Source organism: Alosa alosa, chromosome 11 (genome assembly GCF_017589495.1).
Source record: "Alosa alosa isolate M-15738 ecotype Scorff River chromosome 11, AALO_Geno_1.1, whole genome shotgun sequence".
Lineage (NCBI taxonomy): Eukaryota > Metazoa > Chordata > Actinopteri > Clupeiformes > Clupeidae > Alosa > Alosa alosa.
In genome coordinates, this window is record NC_063199.1 from 25,608,311 (window position 1) to 25,629,524 (window position 21,214).

Here is a 21,214-nt window from a genome sequence, read left to right on the forward strand (position 1 = left end):
GAAGAACGAGCATCCAGAGAGCGAGTCCCCTCGCTGCTGTGGTGATGTGCAGTGCAGGTGAGCCTAGGTGCTGATATGTGATGTGTGAGCCCCAGAACTGGGATAAGCAGCAGCTAAGAGCATCAGCAGTGCTCCTGCTCTGCTCCACCTGATGAGATCCAGATGCAGTGACAAAAAAGAAAGTACTGGCTAAGTAGGAGAGAGAGATAGAGCGAGAGAAGAGAGAGGGGGGGGAAGGAGTGAGCAAGAGCAACAATGACAGAAAGAGAAGTACCATAAGAAAAGAAAGCCACAAGAGAGGACATTTAGTGTGCTGTTGAGAGAAGACTGTGATTTTATGGTTTGCTGGGGCTGTTATTTTGACCGATGGTGTTTTTGGGGGATTTTAGTCAAGGCTACATCATTCTGGGGCTTTTGTTTTGATCTGTGGAGTACTAGACCGTCTCTCTCTTCATGACCACACTGGGTTGGGGCTTTTGCTCTTAGCTTTGGTGCCAATAGTGAACGAAAGTGGAGTGTATCTCTCTCTCATCTCTCTGACCGATGGTGCTGACTTCAGCATGGCACCCAGATGGTTCGTCATCCTCACTCTTCTCCAGTGTGCTTTATTTTTCTGTTTCAGTACAGCACGGCAGTACAGAGGTAAGATTCCATATCTGTTTGGATCTCTCTTGTACTGTGTAGCACTGTGGTATTGGTCCTGTGGATTTTGTCCATGATGTGTTGACCTGCAGTACACCACACTTCAAATTATAGTACCTAATGACTTACACATGAGTGTGTTTACAAATAGCAGTCAGGATGTGTCACGCTGTTTGCGTTAGGGAATATACTGTGTTTATTCACAAGGGTTACTTGGTATTAAGGTCAATTCAGAAAGGGTATTCTTCTGTTTCTCAAGAAGGTATTGTTATTTCTAGAGCTCAGGTATCAGAGACAGGCAATGTGTTTCACATATGCCTTTCTCTCTCTCTCTCTCCTTGTGTTGAGATTCCTCTCATTGGAAAATGGAAAGATGGTGCCAGCTCATTCTAAATGTACAATTCTTTTTAAAAAAAAATGTTAAAAATAATTAAAAGTCCCTTTTAGGCAGTGAGATATATTCCACTCCCTGTGTGAGACATCTGAATATGTGAAAATTGATATTTGTAATATGTAAAAATCTGTTTTGATTGTATTTGTGTTATTTTATTTTTACTTTCACACTGTCTAATACTGAAAAGCTCTGATTTTGTCAATAGGTCTCTTTAAATCCCTACCAGTTGTATGTTGACTGTTGATATTGTTTTGGTGCCAGGCACACAGTGCATCATTGTGCTATTGTGATGCCCAGGGCGTAAGCTTCATGATGATGCTTAATTAATGTCACACACTATTTTTGGGCATAATCAGAGCCACACATTCTATTCTGAGCATAGCCTGTTTTGACATTTGTCCGTGTTTTGTCACTAGATTTAAAACATGTGTGAGTGACTGACTGCACACTGAGTTGTGTTTATTAGCACAGATGCTTCAGAGGCGAATTAGCCATCATACAAGCCAGCTAAAACCATTTGCAAAACAATCCCTAACGCCACACATCTGCACACATCATTGCCTGGTCTGATTCAGTTGTTGCACATCACCTAGTATAGGAGAATTTTAAGCTCATGTCTAGTGTGTGTGTGTGTGTGACAGTAATGGGACATAGTTTTTCTCTATTGTGTTGTGTGTCTTTGCAAGGCTTCATGCCGCACAGCTGCACTGAGTTCTTAATATTCTCTCATGTGACTATGTGATGACTGAACTCCATTTTTGAGTTGACAGCTACTGGCTGAAGCGTTCCCACATGCTTCTGATACAGAGCAAGGAAGAGATTTCAAGTATGCTGCAGGAAATAGGCAGACCCACAAGAATGAAAACACCATTTCATCCCACTGAGCAGCTAGCTCAGGGCCAGATCTGCTTCACAGTCAGTCGGCATGGTAGAAGATGATTAAGGCCACACAGGCATGTTAGCATAGCACAAAGACTGAGACTGTCTACTCTCCATATTCTGACAGATAATTTCTCAGGAATGTGGTGGATTCTGATTAACATTTAATGTTAGGACAGACTTGTAAATTGCATTGGTGGATTGTGCAGTAACGATTAAGCATTTGTGAAAAATATGTCAGACACACTTGCAATGAAGGTTGGTATGAATGATTTATACTTCCATCATATATCATTTATATTTCTACTAGTTGAGTTTCCCCACCAAAGTCCAGGAGTGCATAAAACTTTTACATCACCTCCGAAGTATTCCTTAATGGCCTTCCATCACTGCTGTGACTCATTGTAAAAGGAGAAACTTTAAATCAGCCAATTGTATGGAAACACACACAGACAACAGTTTCCATGGTGATGGTTCGATCTCCAACCACTCAGAAATCCCTTACTATGGGGAAATACATCCAAAAGTAGAAGTAAACAAATTATACAGGTGGGTTTCAAAAAAGTAAAATATCGTGGAAAAGTTCATTTCCCCCCCTAATTTAGTTCAAAAAGTGGATCTTTCATATATTCTTTAACATCATGACCCCAGAGTGTAGCACTGTAGCTGCCTGGCTTTTCTTTATTTGCTTTAAGAAGAAACTGCTGCTCAACCCTTCTCCCATTTCCAACCTCCTAATTTTCAGTTCTGGGCTCCTGTAGATAATATCTCCTCATTGCTTGTGCTGTCCAATTTTAAAGTTTGATTTCAGGGAGTGATTGAGGGCAGTGCTGTTTCAAGAAGTGTCCTTCTAATCATGTCTTCCTGTTCCAATTAACAGGCCAAACGGAATACATGTTAACATCAGACTTGCAACCTGATGTCCAAACAGAGGCTTATTCTCAAATGTATGAAACGCAGGTCCATGCTTCAGATCTCCAAAACTGGTAGCATGCAGCATATGGGTTTGATATCAGGGGCTCTGAAGAGAGAGAATGTGTCTATATCTACATACAATATATCTACAAATCTCTATGGTTGTTGGCCACATCAAAGAGGTCTATGAACTGAACGGACCCTCTGCTGTTCTGAAATAAGATGAGCTTTTGCATGATAGCTATAAAACATGTTGTCTCCACAGTGCATCTGTCACAGCAGGCTACTGTACATCCATGTCTACAGATTACAAAATCTTCACTGAAAGTATCATTCTTCTTTGCTGTTTTTGTCAGTCTGGCTTATTGCCAAAATACACAGTGGATTAGAGCAGAATACTTTGACGGATGATGCCAAAAAAACATCGCTAATCATGTTGACATGTCAGTGTATTTCTGTCTCCGCTGTCTGTCCTCTTTCCAGCTCTCTTTCCTGCTGTGCACAGAGCGAGGAGAGGGACCGCAGCAATGGTGAATCCTGTCTTTCAGAAGTCCATCAAAGATGTTGATCTATTCTATGAGGTAGGCTTGCATCCTGAGGAGAGTTTAAGCTTCAACTATTAGTTTTATAAATTGAATCAATATGTGTTTCAAGCTAAAAAATATGAATCCTTTCTCTATTATTAGTCTAGAGAATCTAATACATTGAAATACTGTACATTCCTTTGTGATAAAACAATGATGAATAAATTATGCCATTTTTTAATGACAAAGAACATCCAAGACTGTGTTCCCCAGCTTTATATTATGTAAGTGATAGAGAGAGAGAGAGAGAGCATGCATTTGAATTCTCTCACTGATGAAAGATTGTGATGAACAGCTCCTGTTGTCTAGACATATATCTGCATCTGACTTCTTAGGCTGCGTCTCAAACAGCTTACTTGCACACTTCAAGTATTTAGTTTAAGTATATAGGCTAATGCAGATAATGCAAAAACTCAGTGCACTGAAAGTACCTGGATGACTCCCTAATAACAGTCAAAAAGTTCAGTGTGGAACAATAGACACTACTCACACTAAATGGGCATCACTTTCGGTAAGTGTTCCTTTACCTCAGTGCACACTAGCAGTGTACTGGTGGAAGTATGCGGTTTGAGACACAGCTTTAGTCTTGTTCACTGAGAGTACCTTTCATGCCAAGTCTGTCTGCTCTCTCCTCCTCAAAAGATCTTAGACGCAGGAGCTGGCGTCCCTGCGACACACACACATCCTAGAGGTCATCTGTGAGGACTTCCTGCCAAAGAAGCTGACAGACATACGCCGCTTGACCTCTGCCCTCTCGCAGCATGCAGGCAGCGCCACTCTGAGGCGGGAGGACTTTGAGCGCACTATCCTGACGATGGTGTACTCTGCCCAACATGTGGCACAAGCCTCCAGCCACCACCAGAGGGAGCTCTGGGCCGAGTCCTTTGTAGAGCTCTTCAGGGCTATTAAAAGAGACCTTGCCGCTAAATGACTACAGACTTGTCGCTTGTAGAGGTCTTCAGGGCCATTAAAAGACACCTTGCAGCTACAGGTACACAGCTACAGATGATAACCTGTGTTTAATGCCAGGTCACTTGAATGGGGCACTGGACCCTCTTGAGTGACAAACATTCATAGAATGTGCATATATTTGGCCATATGTTTTTTCTTTTTTTGTGACGGACAAATGCATTTTTATGTGTATGTGTGTATGACATAGTAATTCCTAATATTTTTTTTTCAATTTTAATAAACAACATGTTTATCATAAAGAATTGTACAGCCAGTGCACACAGAATCAGCTTTCAAAAGTCTATAAAAGACCATTCAAAGCTCTATAAAAGACAATACATACATGTTTATATAACTCTGTTTAATACTTTACATTTCATTGCATGACATATCCTGAATCTTGCTTCAGAAAATTATTTCCAAGGTGCCTGATAGGTTATGATAAAACTCTGGCTATTTTAAAGCACCAAAACCAAATGATTTGTACAGCGTAGTAGTAACTTTAAATACAAAAGGTATGGTGTATATTTTTATGCTGAGGAAAGACAAAAAGTAAAGTGAATGATTTTACATACCCAAAATACTTAAAAACAACATTCTTTAATGCCAGGACACAAACTTGGCAACTGTCCATGAAGGATAAAAATAAAAACTGTAAAAGCAGTGCAAAATATGCTGTCGATACTAAGCTAAACACATTGAACACTTTGGACCAGGGATCTTTTCAAGCAGAATTAAACTTCCCAGTCAGCTGCCTGAGTTGCAATAGCAACCCACACCACAGGGGGAGCCATAGCCATTATAGGCCCACTGAAGCAACGATATCTGTGGAGGTCTCCTTGAGGACGTGCAGCGAGCCCGAACTCTCGGGAGTGCCATCAGATGGGCTGCGGCTCGGTTGGTATGGGCAGAAAGGAATGTAACGTACCCACGGTACGGAGGATAGGCGGGCACTGAGGTTAAAGGGCAGGTTGTACACCTCGTCACTCTCGATGGTGACGTTCGAGTCCTCCTCGTGAGTTTTGTTCCATGCGATGATGCCCCGCTCACGTTTGGTCCCTGAGTGGGACAGGCAGGAAGGGAGGGACAGCGTGGGGTGGGGTGGGGTGTGGTGTGAGTATAAGAGATGAAAAGGTATAATGTTGTTTTAAAGGATTCTAAGGAATCCCATAATCCAATGAAATAGTTATTCAGCTACAAAATGGCATCAAGACACACACGGTACAGAGAAGGTCATTGCGGTACATTGCAGATCATGCTTATTGGATAGGTCCATGCCAGAACCATTTCTGTCTAAAACTACACAGGGGCATTAAAGCAGCAATAAACAAGATTTGCTGTCAGGGTCCCCCTACAGTTGAGAAGCGCAATAATAAACAAACTAAACATGCGTCTTTTGCAACAAAGAATGAACATAACTCCAATATAATATAGAGGGAATTCACCAACAGCAGTCTGTAGAGAAAAATCTCCAAATTCCTGTAGCATAACAGCTCTTTTCTGTTTCGATTTTGAACACAGAGGGCTGTATTACAGCGATCACAAACGAATGGCCAGAAGCAGAAACTTTATAGACATTAAAGGCGTGGCCAGTCCACATTCACTAATTTAATGGCGCGATTATGTGATCAAACCCCAGGTGCTGGGCGCAAAAGGGTTGTTCTTATGTTTCTTAATCAGTCATGAGTGTGTTTTGGGCTTAACATTCTTTAAACCAATGAGAATGACATCTGCCATTCCCTTCAACAGTAAGCATCGGTATTTTGATAGTCAGCGGTGATTTTGAAGGAATTTGAAGGACCGTATAGAACAGGGATTCCACTAAACCTTGCTTTACTAAAACCTGTTTGTGACAAGTAGTGTATAGCCTACAGTACATGCATCTGCACTCGTCTAGTAATTGAACTCATAGGCAAAGTGAAACTAACCTTACCTTGGTCTCATAGTCAACAACACAGTAACTACTTTCAGTATTGAATGGTTACCATCGAAAAACAGCCTGAAAAAAGCAACACTTACCCCATTAATATTTGAATGACTGAATAAAAATCCTAAGGATATCCTGCAGAGGAGTTGCTGCTTACATCTCGTGACAGTGCATCTTCAGCTGTGCTTTATATGCGCCTTTCATTATAGACCAGGTTTTTCTTGGTCAGTGGCATAATGATTTTTAGAGGGTGTAAGATAGCGATTTTTCGATCATACGCCAGACAACACCTTATGTTGTTAATTGCCATGCCTCTGGGCGCAAGGTTTAATAAAAGACAAGATAAAATCAACACTTTATTGAGTGTAAGAAGCTTTGCATTGTGCTTTGCGCCACCTTGCGCACGATCGGGGCCAGAACGTTACTACGTCGGTAATCGCCTATATAGAGGGCCGCTCAGACAATTGCAGAAGTGCCGTTCGTCATGTTATAAGGTAATGTGCATCCAAATGATTTTGGAAATGTTATGTTAAGTTGGTGCCTTTAAGGAGACTTACCTGGGATGGTGTTGTCTAGGATGAACCCAAAGAAGCCCCCAACAAACATACTGGTCGTCAGAAGCACCTGCATCACCTGGTCAATCTCAACTATCCCTGCAGTGGACACAGAACCATTTTCACTTGTGTGCGTCTTATCATCCGCATAATGATAATCTTGGTCTTATTGGAACAGCCCTATTTTTTTTAATTGTGCTAACTCACTTTTCAACACTCAGAGATGCTTTACAAAAAAAACATACATAACCTGCATAACATACAACAACAACATACACCTCTACTACTTCTTCATGTTCTAGCATCTAGGACAGTATTTTTTCATAACAAATGGAAAGTAAGCTGCAACATAGGGAAGAAGAATCAGGATCCAGTGAAATAGTAAAATTTTTACCTGTCGTGATGGCTGTGGGGTTTTTGAGTGTCCAGTTGGGAATGACCAGTCCAGTGAACATGGAGAAGCCAAAGATGAAAATGTTGCGGGAGGAGTTCATATCAGTGTACTATAAGAAACACATGACCATAGGATTTTAATGACCCTCACAAGACAGTTCTCCATTACCCTCAGTGAAATCACGTCATACGCTGAATTTCCCATTATTGTTATGAATAAATCAGGCCCTGCCGCATGATCTACATGAAAGCAAGCTAGTCTTAGCGTTGCCATGGTTTCAAACGAGGGCAGCTCACCTGGAGGTTGGACACTCCCGCAGCGGCTATGACTCCGAACATGACCAGGAACATGCCTCCGATGATAGGTGTGGGAATGGTGGTGAATATGGCAGCGATTTTGCCAAAGAGGCCCATGATGATCATTAGGAAACCACTGGCAATGATCACACTCCTACTGCCCACCTGGACAAAGATGTCAACTCCATGTTATTCATATACAGTGCCTCTAAAAAGTATTCACTTTCTCCTCAGAAGAAACACCCCACTAGTCTAGAGAGGTACACGCAAGTTACTTCAGCAGCCCTCAAAAGGAAGTCATCCACTGAAGGTTCTTTGGCCCCACCCTTCAAACAAACCAAGCATGTTTTATTTTTTGATTAATCACTTGGATTAATAATTACAGTGCATGAAAATGCACTGTACTGTTATTCCAAGGCTTTTTTTTCTTCTTCTTCTTCTAACGAAGTTAATGCAGCTTAAACCGTTTAACATTAGAAACTTCATTCAAACTATGTTACGAGGGTCTTACTTAGGACATGTGGGCTTTGTATTTTTCAACTTTGTAACTTTTATACTTTTTAAACTATTAATTAAAAAACTAGTCAAAATTTCCCATAGACTTAACATGGGCTGATGACATCACAATAGAGCCGTTAAGCAATTAGAATCCTATGGCAGGTGTTCGGGCCACCTGGACCAACTGCCAGTCTCAGGCTTTAAGCATACAAACTGGCCCTATTAAGACTACACATCCTGTTCAACTGCTTCCTCTGCCAAAAACTGTTTCAAAATAAAAGTCCTCACTACAATATTTCACTGTTAAACAATTTAACCCTTTAAACTACTGAACTTTTTAACTGTTCAGCCATTGTAACTGTTACTTGTCATCAACTATGACTCCTACCCACTGTAGCTAGTTAGCTAAGTTAGCTAAGTCACATGGTTAAGATAGTTAGCATGCAAGATGTTAGCATGCTAATTAACATTTTTAACAAAACTGCTTAAAATGATTAGCTAAGTTAGCTAAGTCACATGGTTAGCATAGTTAGCATGCTAGCATGTTAAGATGCTATTAGCATTTTAACAAAACTGCTAAAAATGATTAGCTAAGTTAGCTAAGTAACATGGTTAAGATAGTTAGCATGCTAATTAGAATTTTTAGGAAAACTGCTAAAAATGATTAGCTAGTTAGCTAAGTCACATGGTTAACATAGTTAGCATGCTGGTTTAGCATTTTTTAGCAAAACTGCTTAAAAAATGATTAGCTAAGTCACATGGTTAAGATAGTTAGCATGCTAACATGTTAAGATCTTTATTAAGATTTTTAGCAAAACTACTTAAAATGATTAGCTAAGTCAGCTAAGTAACATGGTTAGCATAGTTAGCATAATTAGCATGTTAACATCTTTAGTTAACATAACTGCTAAAAATAATTAGCTAAGTTAGCTAAGTAATATGGTTATCATAGTTAGCATGCTAGCATGTTAGCATGCTAATTAGCATAGTTAGCATAACTGTTAAAAATGATTAGCTAAGTTAGCTAAGTAACATGGTTAGCATAGTTAACATGTTAGTTAGCATAGTTAGCATAACTGCTAAAAATGATTAGCTAGGTTAGCTAAGTAACATGGTTAAGATAGTTAACATTTTAGCATTGATTAGCAGCATGCGATTTGCACCTGTATCAACTTCCAGCTGCAAATCTAGGCCCCATCAAAGAATCAGTTCAACTGATTGCACCTGTATCAACTGCTTTCTGCTGAACTAGGCCAACTCTCTCTGTATCTCTCCATTCTACAAGGATATAAGGCACATTTCAACCAACTTTCTATCCATTCATCCTCTTCAAACCATTCACTCATCCACCCATTAAACTATCCATCAACATCCATTAACCAATCTGCCTATCAACATCCATTCAACTTTCTGTCTATCAACATCCATTACACTATCTACATTTTTAAAACTATATACTCTGTCTCAGGCTTTAAGCATAGGATATGGCCCTATTAAGACTGCCATTAAGCAATTAGAATCCTAGGCCAGGTGGCCAGGCTATATTAAACCTCATCTACCTAGTTCAGTCATTCCAACTATTAAACCTCATCTACCTAGCAAATAATTTAACCTTTTACACTATCCACCTATTTAACTGTTCAGTCATTCCAACTATATTAAACCTCATCTACCTAGTTCAGTCATTCCAACTATATTAAATCTCATCTACCTAGTAGATAATTTAACCATTTAAACTATCCACCTATTTAACTGTCCAGTCATTCCAACTATATTAAACCTCGTCTACCTAGCAAATAATTTAACCTTTTAAACTATCCACCTATCTGTTCAGTCATTCCAACTATATTAAACCTCATCTACCTAGTTCAGTCATTTCAACTGTATTAAACCTCATCATGTTGGTTGCCAATTAGCACATCATCTGTTTTAACAATATATTTCACACCATATGTTTTGCATTTTCATGCACTGGTAATTCCCTGGAATTGCGTTTTCTAGTTTATTTTGACATCACTAATGTATACTGTATATAGACAACCATATAAGAGTAATTGTTACTAAGCCTGCCCTGGGTACACCAAGAATAATGGTGGGGGAGGCCACCAAAGCACCTATGACAACTCTGAAGAAGTTAAAAGCTTTAGCAGCTGAGATGTTGATACTATGCATGCAGCAACTTATTCCAGAGTTCTTCACCAGTCAAACTTCACCATTCTATGCTCTTATTGGACTTGTTTCCTACTGGACAAGTAGCCTGGGTGTCTCCATGAAAACAACCTCCAGAGAGCAGGATGGAAAACGTGGAGTGGACTATAGTCTACTACATAGACTTTTTGCCTCTTCCAATATCAAAATTGAGCTGTTTAATGCCCAATCACTCTCAAACAAATCTTGCCTCATACTGTAAATGACCATATCCTTGATAAATGTCTTGATTTTATGTGCATTACAGAGACCTGGCACCAACCAGATACTTTTACCTCTCTCAATGAGAGCTGTCCTCTGGGGTACAGCTATCTCCAGAAAGCTCGCAGCATAGGTTGTGGTGTCAATCTATCAATCATCTATTGCAGCGATCTGGATTTGTCCCCGTTGCCCTTACCTGAACTGTCTTCATTTGAATGTCTTGCATTTAAATGTAAGCCCCCCTCCCCAATGCTGGTTATTCTCATTTACCGACCACCAAAACCAAACTCATCCTTTATCTCTGAGATGTCAAATCTTCTCACAACTTTCTGTACATCCTCTGCTGATATAATTTAGGGCGATATGAACATCCACTCCTGCCGTTTTGTAGCTGAATTCCTCCAGTTACTGGACTGCTTCAATTTAGGGCAACTTGTTGATGTCCCCACCCACACCAGGGGGCACACCCTGGACCTGGTCATCACTAACTCTGGCCCTCTCTCCAACCTCCTGGTTTATGACCTGGGTGTGTCTGATCATAAGGCCATTTTCATGGGGCTGCCATCCTCACCCAACATCACTTAGCCTAAACGCGACATCTCCTTCAGAAAGACCACCACCTCCTGAAAGACTCAGAAAGACAGAAAGACTCACCACCTGTCTGGAGGAGATAAAGGTGTGGATGAAACACAACTTCCTCCAACTTACAGTAACAACTCCAAAACTGAAGCCATCAGGTTGGCACCCCTCAGCAGACCCAGTCATCATCCATAACCAGCATCATCTTCTCTGGTCGCATCCCCCTCTCCTCATCAGTCACCAACCTTGGCATTAAAATGGACCCCCAACTCACCTATGAATCCCACATCAACCACCTCTGCAAGATCTCCTTCTTCCACCTCTGTAATATTGCCAAACTCCTCCCCGCCCTCTCCCTCCCAGATTCTCATCGGGATCCCTAGCAAGAGCCTCCAGCGGCTCGAATACATCCAAAACTCTGCAGCTAGGATCCTGATGAGAGTGCGGAAATACGAGCACTTTACCTCTGTTCTTAACTCACTCCACAGGCTTCCCTCCCTTCCTCCAGGACTGAATACATTTCCCTCATCACTCACCAATGCATCTATGGAAATGCCCCCCCATACCCCAAAGAACTACTCACCCCACAAAACACAACACGCTCCCTCCGCTCCACTCACTCAAACTACCTCCACATACCCAGAACAAACCTCAAGACCATGGGGTATAGGGCTTTCTGTGCTGCTGCCCCTTGTCTGTGGAATGCTCTCCCTGACACCTTGAGGGCACCACAAACCACAGACAGTTTTAAAAAAGGACGAATGGAAGGTGAAATGGAAGAAGGTTTGTTGGTCTGATGAGACCAAAATTGAGCTTTTTGGGTCAGACTACATGTAGATGCTATTTTTGGCAAAGACAACAAGGTGAATGCAGAGTCAAAGTCCAGACCTCAATCCTGTAGAAAATCTGAAGCTGGACTCTGAAGCTGGCTGCTCCCCTTGCAACCTGGCAGAGCGTACAATTGCACTATCCTATCTACGCAGACTCCATGTTTTAATTGCGGCCAAAGGTGCAATTACTCAATGCTGACTTGAAGAGGGTGAATATTTATGCAATCACTTATTTTGCATACCGGTAATATACACTGCTCAAAATAAATAAGGGAACACTTCCCTTCATAACTTCATAGGAGTATAGCAACAAGTCTATCAAACTTGTAAGCTATTGGTCTAGCCAGTTACGTAACAGAGGTGGTTGTGAATCAGTTTCACCTGCTTTGGTGTCATCAAAGTTAACAACAGGTGCACTAGAGGGGCAACAATGAGACGACCCCCAAAACAGGAATGGTTTTACAGCTGGTGCAACTGATCATTTTTCCATCTTTATCCTTGGGTGATTTTTCACAAGTTTCGCATTTGGGTAGGGTCAGTGTCACTACTGGTAGCATAAGCCAGTACCAACTCCTCCAGAATGGCACACCAATACATTCCATTGCCAGGACTTCTGTGTCTCCCAGCGCAGTCTCAAAAGGAGATTACTGGAGACAGGCAGTTGCTCTAAGAGAGCTGGACAGTGTGGTAGAAGATCCTTTACCCAGCAGCAGGACCAGTATCTGCTCCTTTGTGCAAGGAGGAACAGTAGGAGCCCTGCCAGAGCCCTACAAAATGACCTCCAGCAGGCCGCTGGTGTGAATGTCTCTGACCACACTGTCAGAAACAGACTTCATGAGGGTGGCCTGAGGGCCCGATGGCCTCTAGAGGGATCTGTGCTCACTGCCCAGCACTGTGGAGCTCAATTGCCATTTAACATAGAATACAAAATTGGCAGGTCCGCCATTGGCGCCCTGTGCTTTTCACAGATGAGGGCAGGTTCACTCTGAGCACATGTGACAGACGTGAAAGGGTCTGGACATGTTGTGGAGAACATTATGCTGCCTGCAACATCATTCAGCATGACCGATTTGGTGGTGGGTCAGTGATGGTCTGGGGAGGCATACCCTTAGAGGGACGCACAGACCTCTATGCAGAGGCCGCTGGGTTCCCCCTGGTGCACAACAATGGCCGGCCACATGTGGCGAGAGTGTGCAGGCAGTTCCTGGAGGATGAAGGCATTGATACCATTGACTGTCCCCCACACTCCCCTGACGTAAATCCAGTAGAACACCTCTTGGACATTATGTTTTGGTCCATCCAACACAGGCAGGTTGCACCACAGACTGTCAAGCATCCATGGAACTGGAATCCATGCATTTCCACAGAATTATTTTTGGAATCTGATCCCTTATCATACCTGTTCAATTCTTACTCGTCGCTCGACTTATCGTGACTAAATTCAAGATGGCTGCAAACGCTAAACTTTGTGAAGATACTGTCTGTATAAATCGTCTTGTAAGTAAACTACCCGTGCTTTTTCAAAGTTCTCAATGTCTCGTTTTAAATGTCAGGGCCCTCGGAAGTCTACCAATGAAGTGTGGAGATACATTGAGCCTCCTAAATGGTGTAAAACAGTGATTTATTTGCATGGCTAGCCCGATGCCAAAGCACCACCATTGAAAAAGCTGTTGGTAGCATCGGCTAACTAGCGCCAGATTTTGGAGTGCAGGGGACAAGCCAAGATGGGCTATGAGACATACGTTCACACTCGGTATCATGTTTCAACACACTTTAGGTCAATATCACACCGGAATTCTCCTTTAATGGTGCTGTAGTGGGGGAGGTGCACCGATCAGACCACTCTTGCTCAGAAATCATAGACCACATTGCACATGAAATGGAAAAAAAAGCTAGTCAGAACAATTATAGAAAAGAACTCTCGCATCACTGTTACAATAGATGAGAGCACTGTGTTTGGGCGAGCATACCTGATTATTTTTATCCGATGTGATGTTAATGGAGATGGCGATATTGACAATGTCTTCCTAGATCTAGTTGAGTTGAAGGAGGGCACAGATGCCACTTCTATTTATAATTTGTTGAGAGGAAGTCTGAGGGAAGCTGGCTTTGATGATGTTTTTTTACAACATAATCTTATCAGTGTTGCTTCAGATGGGGCCTTAGTTTTAACTGGTAGTAAATCTGGTGTAATTACTAAACTTAAGCAAGACTTCCCAAGGATAAAATGTATTCACTGTCTAGCTCACCGATTGTAACTGGCTGTAGCAGACTCCCTGAAATCTGTCTCTGGCTGTAACCATTTTGAGATTTTCATTTCCAAATTGTATAGTTTATTCAACCAGTCCCACAAAACTACTCGGTTGCTGCTTGAGGCAGCTGGAGATCTAAACGTACAACTGCTCAAGATTGACCAGGTATTTACAATTAGGTGGGTGTCAAGCAGCTTTCAGACTGTGAAAGCTGTCTGGAGAAACTACCCGGCCCTGGCCAGATTCTTCAGAGCTGAGAGTGAAGATGCCAGTAACACAGATGTTATGAGGAAGAAGTACCTTGGACTTTATAAGTATCTTACCAATTCAACTTTTCTGTATGACCTGGCCTGCATGAAGGACATCCTAAGAGAACTGCAGAACCTTTCGCTGAAATTGCAGCAAAGAGACTCCTCACTTGTCAGCAGTTTTTACTATGTGCAACAGACTGTCAAAATCCTCTCAGCAATGAAAACAAGAGGTGGGAAGTCCATCTCCAAGGCTGAGAAGTTTGTGTCAGTTGGCTAGTTCAAAGGTGTAACCCTTGTTGGTGTCCGTTCAGGAAAGATTGATAGACATCAGTTTTTTCAGGCAGTTGTGGACAACTTGACTGCTAGAATGCCAACGAATGATCTGGTGCAACTGATCCAGCCCCGACAAATCTACCTGGCCAGAAAAGCAGGAAGACCTCATTTTATATGGGGAAGCCGAGGTCAACTTGTTTGCCAAGTTGCTTGGAGAGCGAAGCAGAGAGGCTGTAGAGGATTTCAGAGATTTCAAATATGGCAGGAAGGAAGGAGACACGCTTAAACGGCTCCTAATTGCTAGCAAGACCTACCTGGCAACCTCTGCAGAATGTGAGAGAGGGTTTTCTGCTTTGAATGACACTGACAGGAAAGCACGTAATAAACTGCGTGTCGACAGCCTCACCTCTCTTCTGTTTTTGGATTTGAATGGGCCACCATTAGCTAGCTTTGACCCCACTCCATTTGTAGAGTCTTGGGTGAAATCTGGCCATCGCCTTTCAACATCATGGGTTCCAGGGCGAAAGGGCAAAGATTGCCAGCCAAGACCAGTGTGGTCAGTTTTTTCAAGATAATTAAATGGATGAGTCTTAGCTTTTCAATGTAACATGATTGATTGATACCCTTAACTTGTAAAGATACATAATTGGTTGATTGATTTACCAGGATTATTGATACGTTCATAATCCTGAATTTTGATAGTAAAATGATTACATCTGGGTCAAGGCAACATATTTGATTGAGTCTTTCAAAGCTCTCAAATGTGATGGGGGTTGCTTGACTTTTCATTGCAACATGATTGACTGATTAATTGATAAATACTCTTAAATTAATACATAATTGGTTGATTGTCTTAACTTGACTTTGTTGTTCAATGTAACATGATTGATTGATACCCTTAACTTGTAAAGATACATAATTGGTTGATTGACTTAACTTTTCATTGTTTAATTGATTCAATTGATTAATTCATAATCCTGAAATTTAATAGTAAAATGATTACATCTGGGTCAAGGCAACATATTTGATTGAGTCTTTCAAAGCTCTCAAATGTGATGGGGGTTGCTTGACTTTTCATTGCAACATGATTGACTGATTGATTGATAAATACTCTTAAATTAATACATAATTGGTTGATTGTCTTAACTTGACTTTGTTGTTCAATGTAACATGATTGATTGATACCCTTAACTTGTAAAGATACATAATTGGTTGATTGACTTAACTTTTCATTGTTTAATTGATTCAATTGATTAATTCATAATCCTGAAATTTGATAGTAAAATGATTACATATTGCTTTGAAAAGCACATACACCCTTCTGTGTTGTTTTATTATAATGCATATGAATCTACACAAAACTGGGAAGTATGCTAAGATGAGGCATCCATGCTAACCAAAATATATCTTTGGACTGTGGCGCACTTTTACGCATGGGGCAGAATTTTATGGACGGTTTAAAACAGTGTTTGCCCCTGCCCGAATTCAACCCTTCCAATAACGTGTAGGGTGCATTGTACTTGCTAGTAAGATTATTTTACCTTGTCGGCCAGCCAGCCAGCCAGCCAGCAACGGTCATATGACCTATATTTTGAAGGAAAATTGACTGTGAACCACAAGTGTGAAATCATGTGTGTAAGACTATATAAAATGGAGAGTGACGTCATCAGTCAAAATAGCTGTACCCCCCGAAGCTGATGGTATGGACCCTTTCAAGAGAGTTCCATTATCAGCATCATAGTTGGCCCCACAAGACTTCCTTTTTAACATTCCATATGTTATCTTAATGTAGAGGAAGTAGATTGGGGCCCAAATAGAACGTTCAAGCATTGTTTTTGTTTACCTTGTTGAAAGGGTCTATAATTCGAACACTGCCTCTGTAGGTTGATCATTTTCATTACCAAAAAATAATGTGGCATCCTTTACCCAGTACACATTACCCAGTGCATATCAGTATAGATATCCAGCATGAGTTTTTTTCCCATTGAGATCTGAAGTGTTCCTTTAATGTTTTTGAGCAGTGTATTTTTAATTAACTAACATTACTTTGTAGAAATCTGCTTTCACTTTGTCATTAAATAGGGGATTTTTGTAAACTATTGTAATAAAAGGCCAAAATAAATTGATCAAGATTCCATTTATAAAAGCAGTAAAAGTGGAAATATAAAAGGGGGGTGAATACTTTGTATAGGCACTGTACATTATAAGATCTCCAGGGTTTCACAGTGGATTACTTTAATCATCATAGCATATGATATTATATGACACACACAAAATATCAGAGGGCTTTGGGTATTGCAAATAAACTACAACTATCTACATACTTTACATGTTAACACACATGATCATGTCCTCTGTCATATACAGTAATGAACAAAAATGTCATTATTTATGCCATTTTAGGATGAAACATATGCAAGCTCTTCACCATAGATTCATCAAGCAGGTATGATGACAAGAGTGATTTCTATTTGTGTTTTTTCCATCCTTTTCTATACAGGAGTGAAACCAACCCTCTCTAAGTCTCTCACCTTGGTGATGCCGAGGACCCCTACGTTCTCACTGAAAGACGTGGTTCCATTGCCTGTTCCCCAGGCCCCAGCCAGCAGGCACCCTAAGCCCTCCATGCCAATGCCCCGGTTGATGGCATGTTTAGGTGGAGGAGGGGCCCCAGAGAGGCGGGCACATGCATGGTAGTCGCCCACAGATTCAATCATGGAGGATATCACCCCTGCTAGGATCCCAAACACGCCAGCCAAGCTCACAGTTGGCAGCCCCCACTGGCCTGAGGAAAGAATGAGGATTATATCAGAGGATTTAAAACGCTATTGTGATTATTTTTTTGCCCAAAGAACAATGCATCTATAATTAACAGCGCATGTGCCTTTGTATTTTCATATCCAACCACAAATCTGTATTTAAACAAATCTGAATATCAAAAAGAGATAAAGCATGAATAAATGCTGATCAAACATATAATAATCCATTTCCTCAAGCACATGTGAGAGTGATTACTACAAACTAATCAAGGCTGTTAACAACTCGTCCTGAGGGTTAATTGTTCACTGGCATCAATACCTGGGTATGGAAAGGTGAACCAAGGTGCCCGGCCTATGACGTCTCCCTTGATGTCGGTGCGTGCCAGGTAGCCGTATTGTGAGGAGTCAGAGGGCAGGACGTTGGTGACGGTGAGAATGTAGCAGATCAGCCAGGAGAGCGTGATGCCAAGGAGCACCTACAGGATATTAAAGATGCACACACACATGGAATAGCTTTACTTCAGAAGAATAAATGCTACAGTGAGGTACTAATTTGGAGATTGAATCTAGGTATTAAAAGTAGTGTGTGAAGCGTGCAAAGAAAATTGTGCCAATAGACCATAATGTATCTAATTACAGCTTTTGTTCTCTAACTATCAGTTCAGATTGTATAAAAATCTGGCAGCCCTTCTAAACCTCTTAATAGAATGGATGCAATGAGTAGGCTATTATAGGTATTCAAATGATCTATCTGCCAGTTCAGTATTTGTACTTCTGGCTAGTTCTGTCAGCTTTAAATAATCTGTGTGGAGGGAGGTATTCAAACAGTGCCACTCAGTTAATAAGATTAGAACAACACAGAGTCAATGTAGTGGTCGTTTAAATCCCACATATAACTCACACCAAACTTAAGTCTACTTCGTCTTACTACAGTGGCCTAATAAACTAAACTTATTGTGATAAGCATGTATTTACAGCAAGGCAGACCCACATGCATTGTTTCCTGACTGTTGATGCTGTTTATTGTCACTTTGTGAATGAGTTTGGATTTTTCCAGGCTAATGTGCTACTGCTTTTTCTTTATGTTCAGAGTTTCACAACTATTCAGTTTTTAGCACTTCTGAAGTTTAGTTTAGTTTAAATCTTTAGGCAAACATTTTCTCACACTACCCGGGTGTAAGCCTTGAGTTTAGTCCCTCATCATTCCTAGCCTACAGCCTAATTTTCCAAATCGTAACAGCCCCTATGAAAATATGCCAAAAGTGCAATGTTAAAAATAGTCCTATTAATACTAATACATATTCAAATTTCATATGTCAGGTGTTTAACTTCTGCTTTAAAAATAGAGGTAAAAATAGTATTGTATGGAAATACCATAATCTACATTAGAGATTTTAAAAACGAATGCATAGTGCTGGTCAGCAATCATTAGTCTTATTGGTTAAGTAGTGAGTAAGTTCATGTATCATGACATCCTATTGGTTGGGGAAGGGTGAAGAGAAGAAAGAGGAAGGGGGGGACATGTGACCTCCACTCCAAGAGCCCACCCCCTACTCTGCCTCTGATTGGCCCAAGAAGGTCTGGCTGAGAGGGGGTTATGGCCAAGGCAGTCACATGTATGTCAACGTAACTTTCACAAAATCCAAGCATAAAAAAGCCAAACAAATGACGTCCATCTGCAAATATGGCCGTCTCAGTCCATCTACTGAAGATAAAATTCTTAATGAACGTTTGAAGTTTTATAATAATAGAATCAGAACATTTTGGGAGCAAGTTGGGTAACACTTTACTTGACATTATCGACATAACAGTGACACGACACTGTCATGAACACACGACACTGTCATGATACATGCATCCTAACCCTAACCCTAATCTCTAACCCTAATCCTAACCCTAACCCTAACCCTAACCCTAACCCTAACCCTAACTCTAACCCAGGGGAACCCAGGGGGAACCCAGGCTGGACAATTTTACAGAGGAAAAGAGCAGAGAGATTGTGGATTTTAAAACTTCAAACACTACACCCACAAGGTCTTAATGAAAAAAATTAAATTAAAGTTTTAAACCACTCTGTGTCTTTTTTTCAGCTCCTCTCTTTTATTTCCTTTTAACTTTTATTTTATTCTGTTTTATTTAATTTATTTGACTTTTAGATGGGATTAGTGAGGCGGGGACAACTGGCCAGTGCATAATGGTCCAAACAACCACTCACCAAAACAAATTTTAATTCTAATTTCCTAACCTAGCCCGTGCCGTTGTTCCACCGCCCCCAGCTCCCAACTTTTAGTCTGCATTTCACTGGACCAAACTGAAAAGAAAACAATAACCTCTTAAACCTACTTTTTACCAGTCTAAGCCTGGTTTCCCTTGCCCACTGACACCTTCCTGGTCTAGCCGCCAAGCACAGACCCATACTTGAACCCAGATCCTTAGGTTGTTGGTCAGCTACTCTACCACTAGACCACAGCAACCATTTTAATTTCTTAACTTTTCTTTTATCTATCATTTCCCTTTATAATCCTTCTAAGGAAAACACTTCCCTTCTGGGATTTGAACCCGGGCCTCCGGAGCCCAGTTACAGCATCATGACCATTGGGCCATTGTTTTTACCCCTAGACTAGATGCTTTCCACCCTATTCACTTTCCTTATGAAAGAATAGATACATTTTTTTAAGCCCTAGAACCTCCTCCTGTCCTTTTCTATTTATATACAAGTTGTCATCCTTTTTATTTCATTTTTTTATTCATTATATTTCATTCCTTTTATCCTTTCTTATCTTATTTTATTTTTATTTTCTAATTTCTTCTAAAAAGTGAACCTGGCTGCTGGGCCCACTTGAACCCATTACCCTTGGAGTCCCAGATTATTGCCCTAACCACTACACTATGGAGCCTTTTAGTTATTCCCTACCACTACTATCCCTTTCTCCTCCCCATCCCTTTTAGGTTCTAAACCTTTTCTTTTTTCACAGCACCACTTTTTCCAACACTACAGGTTCATTATATAGAACCCTTCCTTCTACTTGCAAACACCCACACACATAATGGATTCATTCCTCTTCCACCTTTCTTTTATTTTAATTTACCCCCCTTTGCTTTTCTCAAAAATTGGGTTGCATTGACAGGGGCTTGAACCCATGACCTCTGCACTACCAGACCCCTGCCCTGACCACTACACCACCAGAACCTTAATAGGGATTTACCCCCAAAAAACATCCTTCTCCCCACTACTTAATTCCCTTTTCACATAGCTTCCCCACACAGCATTCACCTACTGAAAACTAACTTCATCCAACACATAGACCTCTACTTAGACTCCAATTTCACTTTGTACATAAAAAAGAAATATCTCTTTTTCATAAATGCCAATTTTATTTCTTTTTTTTCTTTTCACTCTTGGGTTTGAACCCATGACCTTCCCATCCCCAGACCCGTGCCTTAGCCACTTTACCACTGGGCACTTAAAGGTTGTCATCCATTAGTTTTTATTTGTTCTTCTAAGTTTTATTTCCTACACACCAATTGGATGTCAATCACATCCATCACCTTACATCATCATTTTTTTAAACCAATCCCAAGTTCTCTTTTAGAACACCTGACTCCCACTTCCTTTTCCCAACTTCCTCTCCTACATATAGGACACCACAATACAAACACAGACTAGCCCTGAAGAAGTAGCAATGCTACGAAACGTTGGCTTTTTATAACTTTTACAAAGACTCAACACAGTGCTAGAACTTTTTAAATTTCGATCTTAGAAGTTCTTACCTAAGCTATTTGGCTTTTTTAATATTAAACTTTTAAAATTTTAACTGGAAGCTGTG

General features: G+C 40.8%; 2 protein-coding genes across 2 annotated transcripts in view; one reads left to right on the top strand and one right to left on the bottom strand.

Moving 5' to 3' along the window:
- Positions 1–452: 452 nt before the first annotated feature.
- LOC125302816 (protein FAM180A-like) lies at positions 453–4,550 on the top strand. Its single transcript, XM_048256135.1, has 4 exons — positions 453–642; positions 3,314–3,433; positions 3,947–3,972; positions 4,064–4,550. Exons 1-4 carry the CDS (start codon positions 561–563, stop codon positions 4,343–4,345), a joined length of 510 nt encoding a protein of 169 aa, XP_048112092.1. The 5' UTR covers positions 453–560; the 3' UTR covers positions 4,346–4,550.
- Positions 4,551–4,726: 176 nt separating this feature from the next.
- Positions 4,727–21,214, bottom strand: part of LOC125303318 (solute carrier family 23 member 1-like) — a 38,942-nt gene continuing 22,454 nt past the window's right edge. The window contains exons 8-13 of the mRNA XM_048257007.1: positions 17,707–17,863; positions 17,160–17,413; positions 7,537–7,701; positions 7,241–7,349; positions 6,850–6,945; positions 4,727–5,424 (exon numbers count right to left, since the gene is read on the bottom strand). Coding sequence (XP_048112964.1) covers positions 5,165–5,424; positions 6,850–6,945; positions 7,241–7,349; positions 7,537–7,701; positions 17,160–17,413; positions 17,707–17,863 — 1,041 coding nt within the window. The 3' untranslated portion in view covers positions 4,727–5,164. The remainder of the gene's footprint in view (positions 5,425–6,849; positions 6,946–7,240; positions 7,350–7,536; positions 7,702–17,159; positions 17,414–17,706; positions 17,864–21,214) is intronic.